The sequence below is a fragment of the Martes martes genome (assembly GCF_963455335.1).
Source record: "Martes martes genome assembly, chromosome: 1".
Classification (NCBI taxonomy): domain Eukaryota; kingdom Metazoa; phylum Chordata; class Mammalia; order Carnivora; family Mustelidae; genus Martes; species Martes martes.
The window spans coordinates 214,400,091-214,418,143 of NC_137888.1; the positions used below are offsets into that span (position 1 = coordinate 214,400,091).

An 18,053-nucleotide genomic window follows, 5' to 3' on the forward strand; every position below is an offset into this window, starting at 1 on the left:
ACAGAAGAGGAAATTCCCCGGGAACCTGTTTCTCTGCTTCCTGGCCCAGCTGGGGCACCCACTGGAGGGAGAGGCCAGGCCATGGCCTCAGCCCTAAGCCCACCCCGGGTCCCCAAACACAAGGGTGCTCTACCCTCACATTACTATGAGAGCTTTCTGGAGAAGAAGGGACCCCACGACCAGGTAAGGTGGGGGCAGGGAGCTGGCACAGCTGGGCTCCTGGGTGGCCTAGAACTCTGCATCTGGCCAAGGGGGACGGGTGGTACTGAATGGAGCAGGGTGTGTGCTGGGGGCTGGAAAAAGTTCTGCCCACCATCTAGCTTCTTTCTCTCTCTCTCTGTGACTCTCCTGCCTGTCTCCATGGGTCTCCCTCCCAGTCTCTCTGTCTCTTTGGATATGGGAAGGATCAGGGACTTCCACCAGGAAATGAGAAGCCTTCGGACTCCCATGCCCCATCCGTAGCCCCTAAGTAACCGTGAACCTCAGCTGCAGGGGTCAAGGCCAGGACAGGTGGCATGTGGGGACAGTGAAAGCTGAGGGGGCCACATCTGGCAGGACCAGATACTCCTTCCCCGAAGCCCCAGCCCTCCCTCCCCACTGCTCACACTCATCTCCTGCTACAACCCCAAATACCCACCCGCTGCTTTCCCTGCCCACCCCCAGAGCCACCGTCATTGCCGTTCCCTCTTCCCTTCCTTGTACCTCCAAGTGCCCACATTCTCCCCAGCCTAGACAGCATCGAGACCCCAGGGGCTCAGAAAGACCTGGCCCCAGAGTGAAGAATGAGCCTCACATCCCTGCTGTAAGCCTCCCCGACTCCCAGGCCTTGGACAAGTGACTCTCTGTCTCTGTGCCTCATTTTTCTCTAGTACAAAATGGGTATGCTAGGGCCCTAGTCAAGGTTACAGGAGAGGGGTAGCCCTCAGTGGCCTGCAGATTTGACACCACCATCGCTGGTGCTTTACTGGGATTCACGTACCCAATTCTCACAACAACCCTCGAGGTGGGTACATCTCTATGGTGATTTTATAGGCGGGGAAACTGAGGCACAGAGCAGTTAAATACCGTGTGCTGTGGTGTATAATGGGTCCACGAGGAAGCAGGTCTGACCATGCTGAGTTTAATCACTTATTGCTCTGTTCCTAGTGCCTGACACACAGTAGGTCCTCGGTAAATGTTAAATATATGTCTACACGGACAGATGGGTGGGTGGGTGGATATGCGGATGAATAGATAGATGGACAGATGGACAGGGAGGCAGACAGTTGCAGTGAGAAGTGGTTGATGAATGGATGCTAGCGGTCAATATGAGAACTATCCTCGCTATCATTATGGACTAATTAGAGTACCTTCTCCTCCAGGAAGTCTTCCCAGATTCCCACTTGGAGGGCCTTTCTTGTCCTCTGTGACCTCAAGGCTCAGGGTCTGTCCCTCCTGGGGTACTAATTTCTCCTCCCTAGAGGATTTTGGTGTCTATGTTTTCTTTTTTCCTTTTAAGTTCTTATTTATTTATTTGAGAGAGGGCATGAGGGAAGGGGGAGCAGAGGCAGAGGGAGAGACAGAATCCTCAAGCAGACTCCCTGCTAAGAGCAGAGCCCTCCGCAGGGTCCCATCTCAGGACCCCGAGATCGCGACCTGAGCCAAAACCAAGAGTCGGGCGCTTCACCGACTGAGCCACCCAGGCACCCCACATTTTAGTATCTATGCTTTCTGTATTCTCCCAGAAGATAATTTATTTTTGAAACAGGAGCCATGTCTCATTTATTATTTTGACTGCAACACAATAACAAAATTGGGTGAGGAGTAGGTGTTCGGGGAATATTTCCTGGGAAAAAACCTAGAAGCTTACAGTCCTGGCTGTGTCAGCCCCTTAGACCTTCTGAGAGTTGGGACATTTATAAATCAGAATCCTGGGGGGACATCCTGAATCTACAGTCCTTCTAGAGTCCAGAACTGTGTGAAATCGGGAGATGGCAGTACATATCTACGGGTTGGACACGGAGGAGGGGGATGTATGTAGGTGCGGATGAGTAAACGGATGGATGGCAGATGGTTAGTTCGGTTCTCTCCTAGAGCTCCTACCTCTGTACACTGGGAGCCTGCTCTGGATCTCCCATCTCATCCAAGTTCTCTTCAATCCTTTCCCAAAGAATAATGGGTCCCAGAAGCTGGGCTGTGGATGGGGAGGGCTTCCCAGAGAAAGCAACATTTGTTCAAAGACCAAAGCAGGCGATGAAGGAAACTGTGAAGATCTCGGGAAAGAGTATCCAGGCAGCGAGAACAGCCAGTGCAAAGGTCCTGAGACAGGAGTGGGTGTCCTGGAGGCAGCCAGAATTTGCCTTCTCATCTTCTGCTCTCCACCTTTGGTCCCCAGGATTACAAGAAGTTCTGGGCAGGCCTCCACGGTTGCACTCTCTATTTCTATAACAGCAATCGGGACTCCCAGGTAAGGACGGGCAGGAGGGCTCGAGAGCTGATCTCCCAGCCCCAGGCTTGACCTTGAGGACCAAGCAGAGAGCCCGGGTGGTGTGGCCAAGCCAGAGGGCCTGGTGCGCCACAAGGCTGGTGCTCAGACCCCTGCTTCTGGATCCCCAGCATGTGGAGAAGTTAGTCCTAGGAGCATTTGTGAAGCTCACGGATGAGGTGCCCCGGGAAAGCTCAGGAGACCCTGGTATCTATTTCAGCCTGGTCCTCCGGAACCAAGAGATCAAGTTCAAGGTAGGCCCGACCCTTCCTGCCACACCCACCATTCACACACACTAGCATGGAGTCACCCAGGGTCTGCCACTGGGGTGGCAGACCCTGGGCGACTCACTTCGCTTTTCTACACTTTGGTTTCTATGACTGCAAAACGGGATAATATGGCTGAAGTAGTCGGAACAGGACGGGAGCTATGTGGAGTGTCGCTGCCCGCCTGCAATCTTTCAGCCAACCTTACTGAGCCCCTACTATGTGCCTGACACCCTCCCCGTGCCTGCCTTCCGCTCAGGCTCAGGTCATGATCCCTGGGTCCTGGGATCAGCCCTGGATTGGGCTCCCTGCTGGGGGCGGGGGGAGCCTGCTTCTCCCTCTCCCTCTGCCCCTTCCCCTGCTCATGCTCTCTCCCTCACTCTCTCTCTCTCAAAATAAAATAAATAAAATCTTTTTAAAAAGTCGATGTAGAAAAAACAAATAAATAAATGCTGATTCAGTGACATTAGGGGATAGCATCCCATTTTACTAAGGACTTCGGTTCAGACATCCTAAATCAACCCGTCCTTCCTCATTTATCCCTGAAAACAGCTACCATTCCTCATTCGCATTCCGCGGGTGAATGGGCCGAGGCTCACCGACGCGGCCTCCTTCTCTTTCCCTCCCCAGGTAGAGAGCCTGGAGTCTCGGGAGATGTGGAAAGGCTTCATCCTGACGGTGGTCGAGGTGAGAGCGGTCGCCCGCTCAGAGCCCTCTTTGCGCTTTCCACCCTGCATCCCCCAAACCAGCCCCTCCCACACGGTGGCCCGTGGGCCAGGCGGAGCCCCCAGACATCAGACATGCGAACGTCGCCTGGAGTTTTTGCCAACATTCCTGATTGCTCTTTTGGTCACTGGTGCCCTGCGTGGGCCCTGCAGGCGCTGGGCTCGACCCCCTGCCTTCGTTCTAGCATCTGCGCTGTCCTCCCCATCAGCGAAGCGTCTTCACGTCCCCTGCAAAGCCTCTTGACCCCTGCCCTGGGGGGCTGCGGAGCCCCCAGACCCGGGTTCCCATCCTGGCTCGGCCCGCACCCCGGCCTCAGGGAGCCCATCGGTGACACGGGCACAGGCCGCTGGAGCCCTGACGGCCGGGCGTCCTCGGGCGCCCCATCGCCCCTCAGCTGCGTGTCCCGTCCAACCTGACCCTGCTGCCCGGACACCTGTACATGATGGCCGAGGCTCTGGCCAAAGAGGAGGCGCGCCGCGCGCTCGAGCTGCCCTCGTGAGTGGCCCGCCGGGCCGAGGGGCCCCGGGACGGCGGCGGACGGAGGCGCGGGGCGGGACAGCGGGGGAGGACGGCCCGGTGCGCAGCTAGGCCCCGGGGTCCGGGGGCGGGGCTCCGCGGGGGGGCGGGGCCGGGGGCGGGGCCTGCCCTGAGCGAGGGACGCGGCCCGCCCCAGCTGCTTCCTGAAGGTGAGCCGGCTGGACGCGCAGCTGCTCCTGGAGCGCTACCCCGACTGCGGAAACCTGCTGCTGCGACCCAGCGGGGACGGCGGGGACGACGTGTCGGTCACCACGCGCCAGACGTTCAACGGGTGCGCCTGCGCGGCGTCGGGCCGGGAGGCGGGGCGAGCGCGGGGGCGGAGCCAGAGCTGGGACGCGGGGAGGGGGAAGGCCCTGGGGGCGGGGCCAGAGCTCCCGGAGCCTGGGGTCTTGGGGCCGGCCCGGCTCTGGGATGGGGAGGGAGTCCGCGCCTGGGGGCGGGGCCAGAGACCAAACGGCGTTGGATCCCCTCGGGGGAGGAGCTAGATCCTGGAGCGGGGACGGACTCCAGGTGAGGCCAGACCTTTGCATTAGGATCGGCTGGGTCTGGGCCTCTGGAGCAGGGAAGAAATCAAATCCAGGGGTGCTGACCGGCCCCTTGCGCGGGGTCAGGACCCGTGGGTGGAGTCACGCCCCGGCCCTCCCCGGTGGTGGTTGACTCGGGCTTCGGAGGTGAAGACACTCTGGGGGCAGATCGGAGCCCGACAGTAAAGCTTCCTCTGGGATAGTCCGGCGAGGGGTCGGGTCGGTTGAAGGTGGAGTCAGCACCCCGGGGGCGGGGCCGTCAGGGAGGCGGGGCCTCCGGGGGTGGAGCCTTCAGGACTAGGTCCTCCCTGGGGGCAGTGCCAGGACCTGTGGCTTGGTCTTCGCGGAGGCTGCAGTGCGTTGAGGGTCTGGTTCTCCGCAGAGGGGCACGCCGGGCCGGGGCGTGGTCGGCGTGCGGGGGAGCTGGAAGAGTTCAGGCCCCCCCGTGGGGCGGACCCAGGACGAGGGTCGGGTCTTCCCTGGTCGGAGCCCGTCCACCCACTCACCACTGCCCGTGCAGGACGTCGGTGGTCCGTCACTACAAGGTGAAGCGTGAGGGCCCCAAGTATGTGATCGACGTGGAGGAGCCGGTGAGCGTGGGGCCGGGGCCGGCGATGCGCAGCGGTGGGCTGTGCGCCCCTTCCACAACAGCCTTGACTGAGACCCCTATCCGCCTCCAGTTCTCCTGTGCCTCACTCGACTCAGTAGTCAACTATTTCGTGTCACACACCAATAACGCGCTGGTGCCCTTCCTGCTGGACGAAGACTACGAGAAGGTTCTAGGTGGGTGCGGCCTCAGGGAGCTCGGCCGGGGGGGCCGGTACGTGCTTCTCCGTCCCCTTCCCCCGTCGGCCACCTGGGGGTCAGTGCCCAGCCGCCGCCTCTCCTCTAGGACCGCTCTCTGTTCTAGGCCACGTGGAGGCGGATAAAGAGAACGGCGAGAGTGTATGGGTGGCAAGCTCGACCCCCGCGGCCCCCAGCCCAGGTGATGCCCTGCCCTGCGGCCGCCGCTGGGCCAGACTGAGGAGAGACCTGGGACCCTCATGGCACCGCCAGTGTCCAATCTTGTACCCAGAGTTGCAAGGACCCAGAAATTACCCAGACCCTGCCCGCCGGGTTGTGGAGCTGGATGGCTCCCAGCCCCGTGAGGTAGAACCTGGGGCTGGAGGCAGCAGCACCTAGACTTGGGGAGAGAAAGGGGGCAGTGTAGGGGGAAGGCTTCCTGTAGGAGGGCGTGTTTGCTTAAGGTCTCAAAGGATTTCGGTAGCTAGAGATGGGCTTCACCGGGAGCAAGAAATTACCCAGAGGCGGCATCCGGATTGGCTGTTGGGGTGGGAGGTGGTCCCGTTTACGGAGCAGGAAGAAGAGGCTGGAAAGGTCTGCGGGGTGAGCAGTCTGGTTCTCCTGGGACTGGGCAGATGCGTGGGGGGGGGAGGGTTGGGGGGGAACTCTTGTGCACACACCTAAGCCACAACCACGTGTGTGCACACAAATGCTCACTCGTGGGCGCAAATTCAGACATTTCTAGGTACGTGGGTGTGCACACTGGTATAGACGAGCCGGGGGCACACACTTCAGTGTCCACGCAGTGCCGTGCACGTACACATGTTTAGGTGTGCTGTGCGAACCCTTCACATATAGTCAACTATGCGGATTCACTCAGTGTACATGTTTCCGCGATGAGGGACGGACACGCACACACACAGAGTCACATGCTTGAATCCCTGCGTGTATACATACGTCCACATTCGGGCGCACCCAGACACATGCCAAGGTGTCCCTGCACCACGTGGGCCCAGATGGGGAACTGCTGTTTCCCACCAGGGCCCACACTGGCCTCGGGTAGCCCCAAGAAGCTTCCCCCCCTGCCCATCACGCCTGTGGCAAGCCAGGACAGGTCACCCCCACTCCAGGACCAGGACCAGAACCAGGACGAGAACTATGTGATCCCCATCGGAGACGACCCAGCTGCCAACTACGTGAATGGGGATGGTAGGTGGGAAGGGTGTGGAGGGGAGATGGGGACAGGGGGAGGGGGCTAAAAGCTGGAGGTGACACACCACACCTTTGTCCACGCAGTGCCTGCCCCCAGTCAGCGGGTCTCGAAGTCCAGGAAGTTGGCAAAGTTTCAGGCCAAGCCTCTAAAGCCACCTGTTGCCCCCAAGCCAGGTAGGGGGGTTCCCTCTACCTGCCTCCCCCGGGGCCTTCCCTCACCCAGCCGAGAGCCAGCCTGGGCCTTCCTCTGTCCGTCTGCCTTCTCCTCCAGAGCCCAAAGTCCTCAACAGCGGCCTGGCCAAGAAGCTAGCGGTCGGCTCAATGCAGACTCTCTTCCCCACAACAGGTGAGGCATGTGGGGGGTCTGCGCTCCCCGGGGGGCGGCCTGTGCAGCCACATGGGACCCCCGCTCCGAAGTGCCCCATGCTCGGTCTGATGCCGGGCAGTCTTGAAACTCCTCGGGGCTTTTGGGTACATTTTCACTTTTCACAGGGCCCTGCAGATTCTGCAGGGAGTCGTGGGTGGATGTGGGGTGGGGGAACGGCATGGACGGGGGACAACACCCCCCGCATGCCCCGTGCACCTGAGGCCTCAGTCACCTCCCACCCTCCCCAGCCCCAAAGCTGGCAGATTTGACAGCGGAGCTGGAAGAGAAACTGCAGAGGAGACGAGCGCTGGAGCACTGAGGCGTAGGCGCCGGGGATCCGTGAGCCGCTCTCGGCTGCGGAAGTCAGCCAGGCCACCGCTCCCCCCAGAATAAAAGCTCAAGTGATCCCCCGGGGGCTGATGTGTCTGGCCTGGCTTGCGGGGGGGGGGGGGGGGGGCTGGGCAGTGAAGGTCAGATGCCCGCCCACAGCGGGCCCCACACACTCGGCCAAACCTGCCACCTGACCCTACAGGAAAGACCCATTTCACAGTCAGGAAAGCTGAGGTCCAGAGAGGTTGGGGGCACGCTCAGTGCCAGCCAGCCCCAAAGAACCATCGGCACGGCCTGGCCAGTGATTGACTTTTATTAGGAGGTGAGGTAGGGACGAGGGCCCGCCCTGGTGCCCCCTCCCCCCCATCAGGAGTTAAGGCTCCAAGCAGCAAGTGAGACGAGGGTGGCGGCTGCAACAACCAAGGCCTGGGCGGCTGGGCGGGGGGTTCCCCAAACTCAGCCGGGCTGGGCGGGCCGTCCCGTGGCCTAGGTGAGGCTGGTGTTGGAGCTGCTGGTGGCACTGCCCCGCTTCTGTAAGCAGCGCACGGAGCTGGGGACCTGTAGGCCTGTGGTCACCTGGAAGCTGCCGCACCACACCTGGGGACCGGGGACCGGGGACCGGTGAGCCGCAGGGGGCAGGCTCAGGCGCAGAACCGGCCCCGGCCCCTCCCCCGCCCCCCCCCAGCCGCTGAACCGTTCTCACTGTGAAAGCGGGCAGCAGGGGCTGCGTGAACTTGGCCTTGAAGGTGTGCAGCAGCTGTTTGGTACGGGCGTTGTAGAAGGACAGGAGGCCTGGGGTGGAGGGAGAGCAACGGGGTTGGGGTGGGGGCGCGGGGAGAGGGGCTCGCGGCCGAGGGCGGGCAGGGAGAAGGGGCTCGGGGTCACCTTGGTGGAAGTCGCAGTGCACACCCAGGCAGTCGGGCACGGGGGGCTCCAGCACCTTGGCCTTGTTGGCGTGCTTGGCGGTGAAGCTGACCTGTAGCCAGTTGTTGACGTGGAGGCACCAGGACGCGGCCGTCTTGCCCAGCTGCTCGAAGCGGCCCAGGCTGCGGTACGCCACCCCCACGCCGAACGCCTTGCTGTCCGGCTCATAGCGCACCTCCCAGTAATGCTCCCCGCCGTCGATCAGCGTGTCCCCTGGGGCAGCAGGGGCCGGTGGAGTCGGGTGCCGGAGGCCCTTCCACAGAGGGGGGGTCACCCAGGTACTCCCCAGGCCCCAGCGCTTCCCTGCAGCTACTCCTCAGTTCCTGGCTGTTCCTCCAGGCGAGTCCCCAGGCTGCATCCACTCCCTCTAGACACTCGGAAAGCCCAGATACTCTCCAAGCCTCAACTAATCCTTTCAGATTCTCTGCAGACCCAAGCTACTCCTTCCAGATGCTTCCTCCAGTTCCTCCCCCATGTTCAGCTACTCCTCAGTCCTTCCAGCGATGAGATGGGCCCCAGATTCCAAGTACTCCCAAAGGCCTTGCGTCCTCCCGGAGTGTGATGCTCCCCAGCACTCTGGGACGCTTTCCTAACGCTTTCCAGATCCCGCCCGGGCCCCCAGCTCCTGTCCGTCTCCCAGCTCAGCTCCTCCACAGACGCGGGGCTCGCCCCCACGTTTCTGCTCCGGGCCTGCTCCTCCCTGACCTCAGCTACTCTCCCAACCACAACTAGGCGAGGCTCTCCCCTCTGAAGTCTCAGCCGCCCTGCACACCGCCCCCCTCCGTCCCTTCCCCTGCTTCTTCCTCTAGCCCCACCTCTAGCCAAGAATGGCAACCATGCCTTCCAGCTATTTCGCAAATCTCAGGCACTCCACAAACCCCAGGACCCACTCCCTCCTTACCCTGGGGCCGATCTCTAGGCCAGAGCCTACATAAGCTCAACTCCCCACCCCCGGAAACCCCACACCCCCCAATCCCCGCACTCCTCCAGCACCACAAGCAACACATTATCGGAACCATTCCCAGAAGGCTTTGGGGCGGCTACCTCAGTTTCCCCACCCAAAGGAGTTCTCTCCCACCACCCACCGTCAGGGCCCCGTCCAGAGTGTCCCATCTGTCCTCCTGTCTCCGCCCCTCCTTACCCAGCACCGTGTAGGACTCGGCAGTGAAGCGGTCCCGACCCCCACGACCCGAAGGCATCCTCTTGGGGGATGGCACACCTCTGTGAGGGGCGGGGAGGGGAAGGCTCAGTTCGGGCCTCACTGCTCCCCAGGAGGGTTTCCCTGACCCGCCCAGCCACCAGGGTCTTCTCAGTCCTCCAGAGGGCTTGGTTCTCTCGCCCTGGGTCCCGCATGTCGTGTGGAAAACCTTTCAGGTGTCAAAACCCAATTAAAAGCCTCTTCTCCCTTCATTTACTCTTGGGGCTCCTCTAGCTCCGTGTCCCTCCTTCCACCCCAGCCTCGACCACGCTGGAGCCTGGGTGTCCGTGTCCAGCTCGCTGTCCTCCCCCAGACACTCAGGGAGGGCGGGAGGGGGCAGGCTACCTGGCAGGGGAGTTGACGGGAGATGCCGTCCGCCCCTTGCCATCTTTCTCGCGAGCCTTGATGTCCTGGACCTTCCCGCCCATGGCGTCCCACTCCACGGAGAGGTCCTCCACTCGCAGGTTCTGGTGAGATGTGGACGCATCCAGGCGGAACATGAACGCTGGGGCCGGGCAGACGCGGGAGTCACAGAGATGGGGAAACCCGGAGAGACACAGAGAGAGACAGAGAGACAGACAGTGACCAAGACAGACCGTGACAGGGACAGAGAACAGAAAAAGACAATGGTGACAGACAAAGACAGAGGGAGGGTGACGGATGGACCCAGGGGCAGACAGACACAGACAGGACAGGCAGCGAGACACCGAAACAGACAGATGGGGAAGGGCGGAAGGGGCAGAGAGCGCAGCCAGGGGAGGCAAGGCTGAGAGCATATTGCCTAAAGGTCCCTTAGGTCTGAAGGTGTTCCCAAAGGGCTTGTGCGCTTTGCTTCTCTTGGGGATTAATCGCAGGAGAAGGGGCCGGGTCATGCATAAGACGGTCATTTAGGTGGACTGCAGAAGGACTGCCTATGAGGGCACGCAAAGGTGTTGCTGCAGGAAAGTAAGATCGGGCTTCACGACATATATCCCATCCCCTTCTCTAAGAGCCCTTGTCTTTTTTTCTTGTCTTTTCTTTCTTTTTTTTTTTTTTTAAGAAGAGAGAATGAGTGTGTGTGTTGAGGTGTGTGTGAGAGAGAGAAAGAGTATCAAAACCATCCAGGCACCATGGGATCGACTGCAAAAGCAGAAAACAATAGCAGGTTCATAGTAGATACTTGGGCTGAGGAACCTACTGTGGACTACGCGCTGAGCTTCCTGGCAGCCAGAGGAAAAAGGGCCACAGAACCCTGATTAGAAGATTATCATTATACACCAGAACCTGGGGCCCTGGGGTGAGGGGTTATGGAGTCACAGACAAGGTGGGGAGGGGCAGTCACCTGGTGTCTCCAGGGTCACCGGCTCGGAGAACTCGCCTGCCACGGCCTTATTACAGGCCTTCACACGAAAATTCATGTATTTCATGTCAAACTTGAGACCTAAGACAAAGAGAGAGATCTCAACATTGTGTGTGCTTTGAGCAATTGGTTACAGGTCCCTGCGTCCCCCAGTAATGCCACCACTTCTCCATCTAAGGACCACGTTGAAAGGACATTTTATCCCTGAGAAACCCCCCTTGCCCTCATTCACCTGCAGGGCTACGGATGACTTGGCTCTGCCTCCAACCCAGACTGGCCAATCAGAATGCTTTAGGAAGCAGTAATAGCAATTGGTTCAGGAATAGCACATGACCCGAACTGGCCAATGAGAACCTTCCCTGGGGCATTGGGCTGGTATTCTAGGGAGCAGAGTCACTGTCTTGTCTGGGCTGGCCGGAGGAGGCTCCTCTTGGGAAAATTTCTCAGTGCGTTTGCAGGCCTCCTTCAGAATGCAGTCCCCAGATCCAACAAGTGCAGGGAACAACGGTGAGCAAGTCATTTGCTGGAACCCCTGGATCTAGCCATGCCGGGTTAAAAATTTCCCCTACTTCTAGGATATGTGCCACACTCCCATCCGTCCTTTTTGTATTCGTTTCTTCCAGTCTTAAAAACCAAAAAGCAACTACCTAGTTGTCTTTAGTTATGTTTCCCCTCAAGTTAAACCTCTTTCGAGAGCTCTCTTCATCCCTACCCCCTCTCTGCTGCCTCGCTCCCTCTCCCTTCTCTGGCTTGGTCAGTCCCCACCTTGTAGGATCTCCTGGCTGACCATTCCTTCCCTCCTGGAACATTCTCTTTCCTTGGCACCCAAGACATTGTGTTGTCCTGGCTAGTGTCTCCATTTGTTCTCCTCAGGTCTCCTTTGTAGGCTCCTCCCTCCTTGACCCCCTTAAATATCAGGGTGACTCGGTCTGGGGCCCTTACTCATCTCACTCTGCTCCCTGACACCTCCTTGCCCTTCAGATACCATCCATCCACCACAACACCCACAGCCCAACCTGTAGCGCAAACCACATGTCCAGTTGCCTCCTGAGTGTTCCCCATGGGATGTTCATTCTCTGATCATCCCAAACAGCACTCAGCAACCCCCGCTATTAAACCTCCCATAGCTTCCCTCGCCCTCCAGGTAAAGACCCCGTTCCTCCTCTCACTTCTCTAGTTAAGTGGCAAACTTAACTAGTTCCAGACACAAAGTCTCAGTGCTCTCTGGCCTCTGAGTCCTCGATCTGGTTGTCCTGCTTGGAAGGCCATTCTCCAGCCACCCCTTCTCTTTCCAGCTGCAGGCTGGCTGCCACCTCCTCCAGGTGCCCAGGACTATCTACCCCCTCTTGGATCCCCTTCTCTGAGAGTTCAGCGCTTGGCTCAGCGACACCGTCTACTGCTCCCCACTCCCCCGACCCCGAGCAAAGATTACTGACCAGAAGGCTCAGTTTTAGGAACCTGGAACCCATCTGACTGAGGTTGGTCTGGGCTCACAGCGGGCCTCGGTCTCCTATCTTGCAAACCAACCATCACGTTCCCCATCCTAAGTAGGGCTCACATGAGGATGGGATGAGCACAGGCGTGTAAGTTACAGACACTAAACCAAAACCCTCTCGACTGTCCAAGCGATCAAGATGGCAGCTGGGGTTCATATAACCTCGTGGGTTAGTTAACTAGATGAGTGTCTTCGTCTGTACCCTCAGGACCACACGCTTTTTGATGAATTCAACTTCCCGCCCTGGGGAATTTGCTTGCTAGGAATTTTCTAGAAGGCAAGAGGGTATGGCGAGGGGGCGATGCATCAGGAAGCCTGTGACACAACAGCCCCCCGCCTTGATCATGGTGGCAGTTATGGGAATTTGCACACGGGAGAAAACCACATAGGGGAGAGATTACACACGCACGCATGGATGATGGCGACTGTATCACCAGGGAAATGTGGATCGACACCGCGGAACGTGCTCGTGTGGGTTCCTGGGTTTTGACACTGAACTACAGTTACATGAGCCGCTATTAGGGGTGAAAACCAGGTTCTCCACACACTATTCAGCCTGAAAAAGGAAGGAAATCCTGATCTGCCCTACAACACAGATGATCCCTGGGCACACCGTGCTCAGTGAAATAAGCCAGACACAAAAGAACAAATCCTGTTGGATTCTGCTCACATTAGGTACTAAAAGTAGTAAAAATCACGGGGACAGGAAGTAGATGGTGGGAGCCAGGGGCTGGAGAGTCAATGTTCCACGGGGACAGAATTTCAGTTTTGCAAATTTTGCAAAAGTATGACGGCTTTGCAACGTCATGCATGTACTTACTACTACCGAACTGGACACTTAAAAACGGTTAAGATGTAAATTTTACGTTATATGTATTTTGCCGTAATAAAAAATATATATATCAGAAAAAAGTGGTGTATGTTTATTTTGATTCCAACGCAAAGGACAGCCCCTCTTGCTGGCTGGTAGCTTTTCTTTCTTGCAATTAGCATGCTCATTATTAACCATGTATGCTAATTACAGATAAAGAATGGGCTGATTACAGCCCGAGAGCTATGGTGATAGTTATCTTGTCAGCAAGGCTCTCCCCGCCCCCTGAGGATTTCCCTTGGCTCAGGACGGCTTCTGAAACTCATTAGGGGTCCCTGATTCTACCCTTCTTCAGACCCTCCCCTCCAGCCTGGGGGATTCCCCACGTGTTCTCCTCTCTTGCACCTGCCAAGGAAATCCCCAAACGCTGGGAGGATGCCAGCCCCAGGAGAGGAGGGATTTTCGTCCGCTTCGCTTCCGAACGCAAGGGCAGCACCTGGTACACCACTGGCGCTCAGTTCACGGAAATGAACAAATGCTGGGTCATAGCTGGGCATGACCCATGCCTTCTCCCTCTGGGCCTCAGTTGCCTCGTCTGTAAAATGCTGATGAGAACCATGTCCATTACACGTGGGTAAAACCTTCAACAAGCCCTTCGCGAACAGTGCGGGGTGAGCATCAATATCGGTTTCATTATAATTTCATCGTAATTGCTCCTGATCAGCCCATCCAGGCCCCCAGTTGAAAGCGGAAAGGGGATCCTGGAATTCCTGAGCCACTCCGGGATGGGGAGTGTGGGGGGCTGTCAGCAGCAGCCCAGAGCTGCCCTTACCGGTCAGGGTGTACTCCGTCTGCCGGATGCCCTCGATGACCATCCAGGGCTGCTCCTCCTTGAGGCGGGGCGGGCCCTCGAAGTTGGTCCGCCGGTATTCCAGCACGTAGTGGTCAATCTTGCTGTCCTCGTCCGGCATGCGCCACACCAAGGTCACACAGTTGTCTGCCACCAGGGACTCGGCCAGGTCAATCACAGGGGCGCTGGGCACTGTCCAGGACAGAGGGAAGGCAGGGTGGTGGAGGGGCCGGGAGGCTCACGGTTGGGGTGGCTCACGGTCAGGGTAGGGGTGTGGCCTTCGTGGGGCCCCAGGGCTCGGCCACTGGGGGCGGGCTTCCTCGTGGCTCCACCCACAGGGGGGCAGGGGATCCTCAGGGCTCCACCCCCAGGGCCAGTGCCTCCGAGGTTCCAAACCCAGGCTTACTCCCGCCTTTCTCAGTGTACCACCATTGCCCCGAAATCCAGGGCCCGAGAAAGTTCCCTTCTCACCAGGTAGGAACTTGAGTGCCTGTAGCATCCTCCGCTCCTGCGCGAAGTCCACCATGAGGTGACTCATGTTGTCGCTGACCTTGGCTTTCAACGACAGCCGGAAGGCAGGGGCCATTGTCACACTGCAGGGAAGAAGGTGAAGGCAGTCTGCTGGCAGGCATCTCAAGGGGGTCTAGGCCCGGTTCTCGGAAGTGCGTGGGAGACCCACTCCCCTTGTTCTGGTCCAGTGCTCTGGGCCCAGAGACCCTCACCTGGGCGTCCCCACCTTCACACCAGGGGCGGGGCACTGGGGTGGGAACCACATCCCAGCATCTTACCCATCTTTGATTTGCTTGGCAGCCTAGAAAAAGCGAAAGAATAAAATTCAAAGAGTTTTCTTGAGTGAATCAAGAAGCTGCTACACAGACAGGAAGACGGAGGCCCAGAGAGGAAGCCACTGGCCAAAGTCCCCTATCACGGGGGTAGAAACGCTTGGCCATAGCCCAAAGGGGGTTAAAGACAGGCTCCTACCCCCACCCACCCCTCCCCAGTGCCTGGTGCCCATTTTATCCTGCTGGCCAACTTGGCAATTCACAACACAGGATGCCCAGTGAAATCTTCCTTTCAGATAAACAGAATGATTTTTTAGTGTAAATATGTCCCATTCATGTGCTAACACTGCATGGGACATATACTAAAAAACTATTCATTGTTGGGGGCGCCTGGGTGGCTCAGTTGGTGGGTCTTCCGACTCTCGGTTTCCGCTCAGGTCATGATCTCAGGGTTGTGTCCAGCCCCACGTTGGGCCCCACGCTCAGTGTGGAGTCTGCTGGTCCCTCTCCCCCTCCGGCCCTCCCCCTGCCCTCTCTCCCTCTCAAAATAAATAAATAAATAAATAAATAAATAAATAAATAAATAAATAAAATCTTTGTAAAAATTTGCTAAATTTGAATTTCAGATGCACAACAAGTTTTTTAGTATCAATAGGTTCCATGCAACGTCTGGAAATACTTACACTCAACGTTTGCATGGGATCTGCTTACACTAAACGAATTATTCCTCGTTAAATCTAGATTTCAGATCAACCACAAATCGTCTTTTGGCATAAGGATGCCCCATGGTCTCCTTGGGACATACATACACCAAATGTTGTAGGGGTCATACTTACACTAAAATAAATATATATATATATATATATATATATATATATATATATATATCACTTGGGGTTGATCTGAAATGAAAAAATGTAACTGGGTGTCCTGTATTTTAGGGCACAGCCCTACCAGTCTGGCTCCTGAGGGGCCCACCTGAGGGAAGTCGTTGCTGTCCGTGGCCTGCAGGGTCTGGTTGGCCGTCTCCAGAAGCTCCTCTGAGCTCTCCAGGGCCCGAGTGCAGGCGGCCAGCTGGTTCTGGGAGTGGCGTGTCACGGAGGGAAGAGACACCTCACTGCACGGCATCAGACCCTTTGGGGCTCCCCACTGCCTTTGGGATTCAGAGACCCTTGCCTTTCTCCCATTCCGGGTGGGGGAAGGTGGGGGGAGGGAAATGGGGCGTCCCTCCTGGTAGCACTCCAGAATCACCTGGGGATCCCTTTCTTTAACTGGGAATCCCTCTTGTTAAAACTCACATGTCCGGGCCACACCTGAGCCCTGGGGCCCCCCGTTCTCCTGGGATTGAGGATCTGATGTTAGGAAGTTGTCCAGGACGTTCTGAGGCAGCCCCAGTGCCTGGGGTCTAGAGTCCAAGACCCCCTAGGAGCTGCGGGGTTGTGGGGGGGGCAGCATTTGGCAAGAGGGGCTGTTGCCAGATCTGGGGGACCCATGGGAAGGGTTGAGAAATTGGAGGTGCTGGGTGAGGACTAGAGAGAGGGAGCAGCCAGACATGGGGGTGGGGCTCTGGTGACAGAGAGGCGGTGGGGGCAGGAGGTGGGAGGAACAGAGATCAAGGGGAGCAGGTGGGGGCGGGGGACTGATGGGTCAAGGCCAGGGAGGGGGCTGAGAAGAGACCAAGAAAAAGAGGAGGTGAGGCCAATACCCCTGGGGTGTCTGGTTCTGGACGCTGGAGACCCTTGGGGGGGGGGTCTCTCCAAGACGCGGGTCGGGAGGACGGACAGGTTTGGTGGCAGACACGGAGGCCATATGGGCTCTACTGAGTCTGAGGGGTGCCGTGGGGAATCGGGTCTGGGTGGGGTCTGGGGGGCGCCTCCCTCCCCCACACACCTGCAGTTCGTAGGTGCGGCTGGCGCGGTCCTGCTTTATCTTCATGAGCATGCCCTCCTTCAGCTCCTCCAGGAGGGAGAAGAGGGACTGGAACTCGGCCTCCAGGTCCTCCTGCACCTTGGTGGAGTTGGCCTTGGAGAGACGTTGCGGGGTCAGCCGGCCCAGAGGTGGCCAAAGCCCATGGTCGGATGGGGAAACTGAGGCCTGGACACCGAAGCCGGGCCACGTCGGACGGGCAACAGCAGGAACAGGCCAACTCCTCCGGCTGCCCCTCCCCCCCATCCCTTCCCCCCCCCCCCCGCCTGGCCAAGAGGTCCCCACTTCCTTCCATCCCTCCCCCCACAGGTGTCAGCCTCACCTCCACGTTCAGCAGCATCTGCTTGAGGGAGTAGATGAAGCTCTGAATCTCTTCATTCTTCACAGCCAGGGTAGTAATGATCTTCCGCAGGGCCTCCTGCCGCCACAGGAAGCACGCACACAGGCAGGGCTGGTAAGCCCCCCGGGGCCAGGCCGGGCTCCCCCACCAGGGGCTCCCCACCCTGCCTTCCCAGGATCCAGGAGATGCGGGAGCCACTGTGCGGGTGAGCTCAGGCACCCGCCACGAGGCAGGCCCTGGGCAAAGTTCTGGCCGCGTGTTCCCTCCCCTAGCAGATGGGCACACTGCAAGCGCGCCCGTTTTACAGCGCAGGAAACTGAGGCTCAAAAGGAACCTCTGGGAAAGGGGCAGACCCTGGCCCTGAGTCAGGTCCACCTCCGCACAAAGCCTTCAACCTCGCACCTATCCGAGGGCGGGGCGTGGGGTGAGGGGCTCCGTGGGGAAAGAAAACCCCAGAGGAAAATCATGCCTGTAGAAAATGGGCTAACCTGGGGAAGGCGATACCTGGGGGACGGGGATTAGCAAGAAGAAAAGAGGAACCTGGAGAACGGGGCGCCTGAGAGCCCAGGTAGCCGGGCAGTGGGAGAACGAGGTCTGGGTGAGGGGACGCCTGGAGAGAGGGGAGCCGCGTGGGAGGATCCTGCTGGGGCCTGGAGCCCTGACCCAGGCCTCGGAGGGGTCGCATTCCTGGGGCTGCAGGATCGGTGGGACCACCGGTGCTGAGCTAGAGGGGTGTCCACCCGGGCGGGGCGGGGCAGAGACCGGACACCTGGTCCGCAGTCCGGATGGCAGGCGTGGGGGATGGGTCAAGGCTGGGGCCGGGATTCTGGGCGCGGGTGCCGGGCAAGGAAGGGATCCCGTCTGGATCCCGGCCAAGATGAGGAGAGGTCGGGGTGACGGCTAGGGGGGTGCTGCGTTCCGAATTAGGGGGCTAGATCCGGGCGGGGTTGGGGCGGGGGTGGGGCCTCCGCCGCAAAGCGGCTGCGGGGGTTGGGGGGGGGCGCTGCGGCATCACCTGGTCCCCTCCCCCTTGTCCACCCCCACCGGGGACCCCGCCCCGCCCCGCCCCGGTCCTACCCTCTGGTCCTCCATGGCTTCAGCCCAGGTCGTCCCCGGCCCGGCCCGCGGGCCCCTCTCGCTCTTCTAGTCCTCAAGCTGCCTTTGCCGCGACCACGAGCC

The 18,053-nt window shown here is 59.0% G+C and overlaps 2 protein-coding genes across 6 annotated transcripts in view; one reads left to right on the plus strand and one right to left on the minus strand.

Annotated features, from left to right (window-relative positions):
* Positions 1-7,294, plus strand: STAP2 (signal transducing adaptor family member 2). 2 transcript variants are annotated; one of them, XM_080821081.1, is made up of 13 exons: positions 1-183; positions 2,375-2,446; positions 2,596-2,718; positions 3,361-3,417; positions 3,851-3,951; positions 4,130-4,264; positions 5,038-5,107; positions 5,198-5,300; positions 5,428-5,502; positions 6,342-6,509; positions 6,597-6,686; positions 6,784-6,858; positions 7,128-7,294. In XM_080821081.1, the coding sequence occupies exons 1-13, from the start codon at positions 82-84 to the stop codon at positions 7,196-7,198; spliced, it is 1,242 nt and encodes a 413-aa protein (XP_080677207.1). In that variant the 5' UTR covers positions 1-81; the 3' UTR covers positions 7,199-7,294. The 2 variants fall into 2 exon arrangements, with proteins under 2 accessions (XP_080677207.1, XP_080677208.1); XM_080821082.1 differs by lacking the exon at positions 5,428-5,502 and having other exon boundaries at positions 49-183.
* Positions 7,295-7,695: 401 nt separating this feature from the next.
* FSD1 (fibronectin type III and SPRY domain containing 1) overlaps positions 7,696-18,053 on the minus strand; it is a gene marked incomplete at both ends in the record, with an annotated part of 516,986 nt that continues 506,628 nt past the window's right edge. The window contains 13 exons of one of the 4 annotated variants that reach the window (XM_080823697.1): positions 7,696-7,806; positions 7,913-8,001; positions 8,095-8,346; positions 9,275-9,354; positions 9,677-9,836; positions 10,653-10,751; positions 13,809-14,018; positions 14,298-14,419; positions 14,615-14,637; positions 15,587-15,688; positions 16,499-16,630; positions 16,857-16,952; positions 17,952-17,966. In XM_080823697.1, coding sequence (XP_080679823.1) covers positions 7,696-7,806; positions 7,913-8,001; positions 8,095-8,346; positions 9,275-9,354; positions 9,677-9,836; positions 10,653-10,751; positions 13,809-14,018; positions 14,298-14,419; positions 14,615-14,637; positions 15,587-15,688; positions 16,499-16,630; positions 16,857-16,952; positions 17,952-17,966 — 1,491 coding nt within the window. Of the gene's footprint in view, positions 7,807-7,912; positions 8,002-8,094; positions 8,347-9,274; positions 9,355-9,676; positions 9,837-10,652; positions 10,752-13,808; positions 14,019-14,297; positions 14,420-14,614; positions 14,638-15,554; positions 15,689-16,498; positions 16,631-16,856; positions 16,953-17,951; positions 17,967-18,053 lie in introns of those variants that run through there. The other 3 variants (XM_080823695.1, XM_080823698.1, XM_080823696.1) reach the window with 3 other exon arrangements.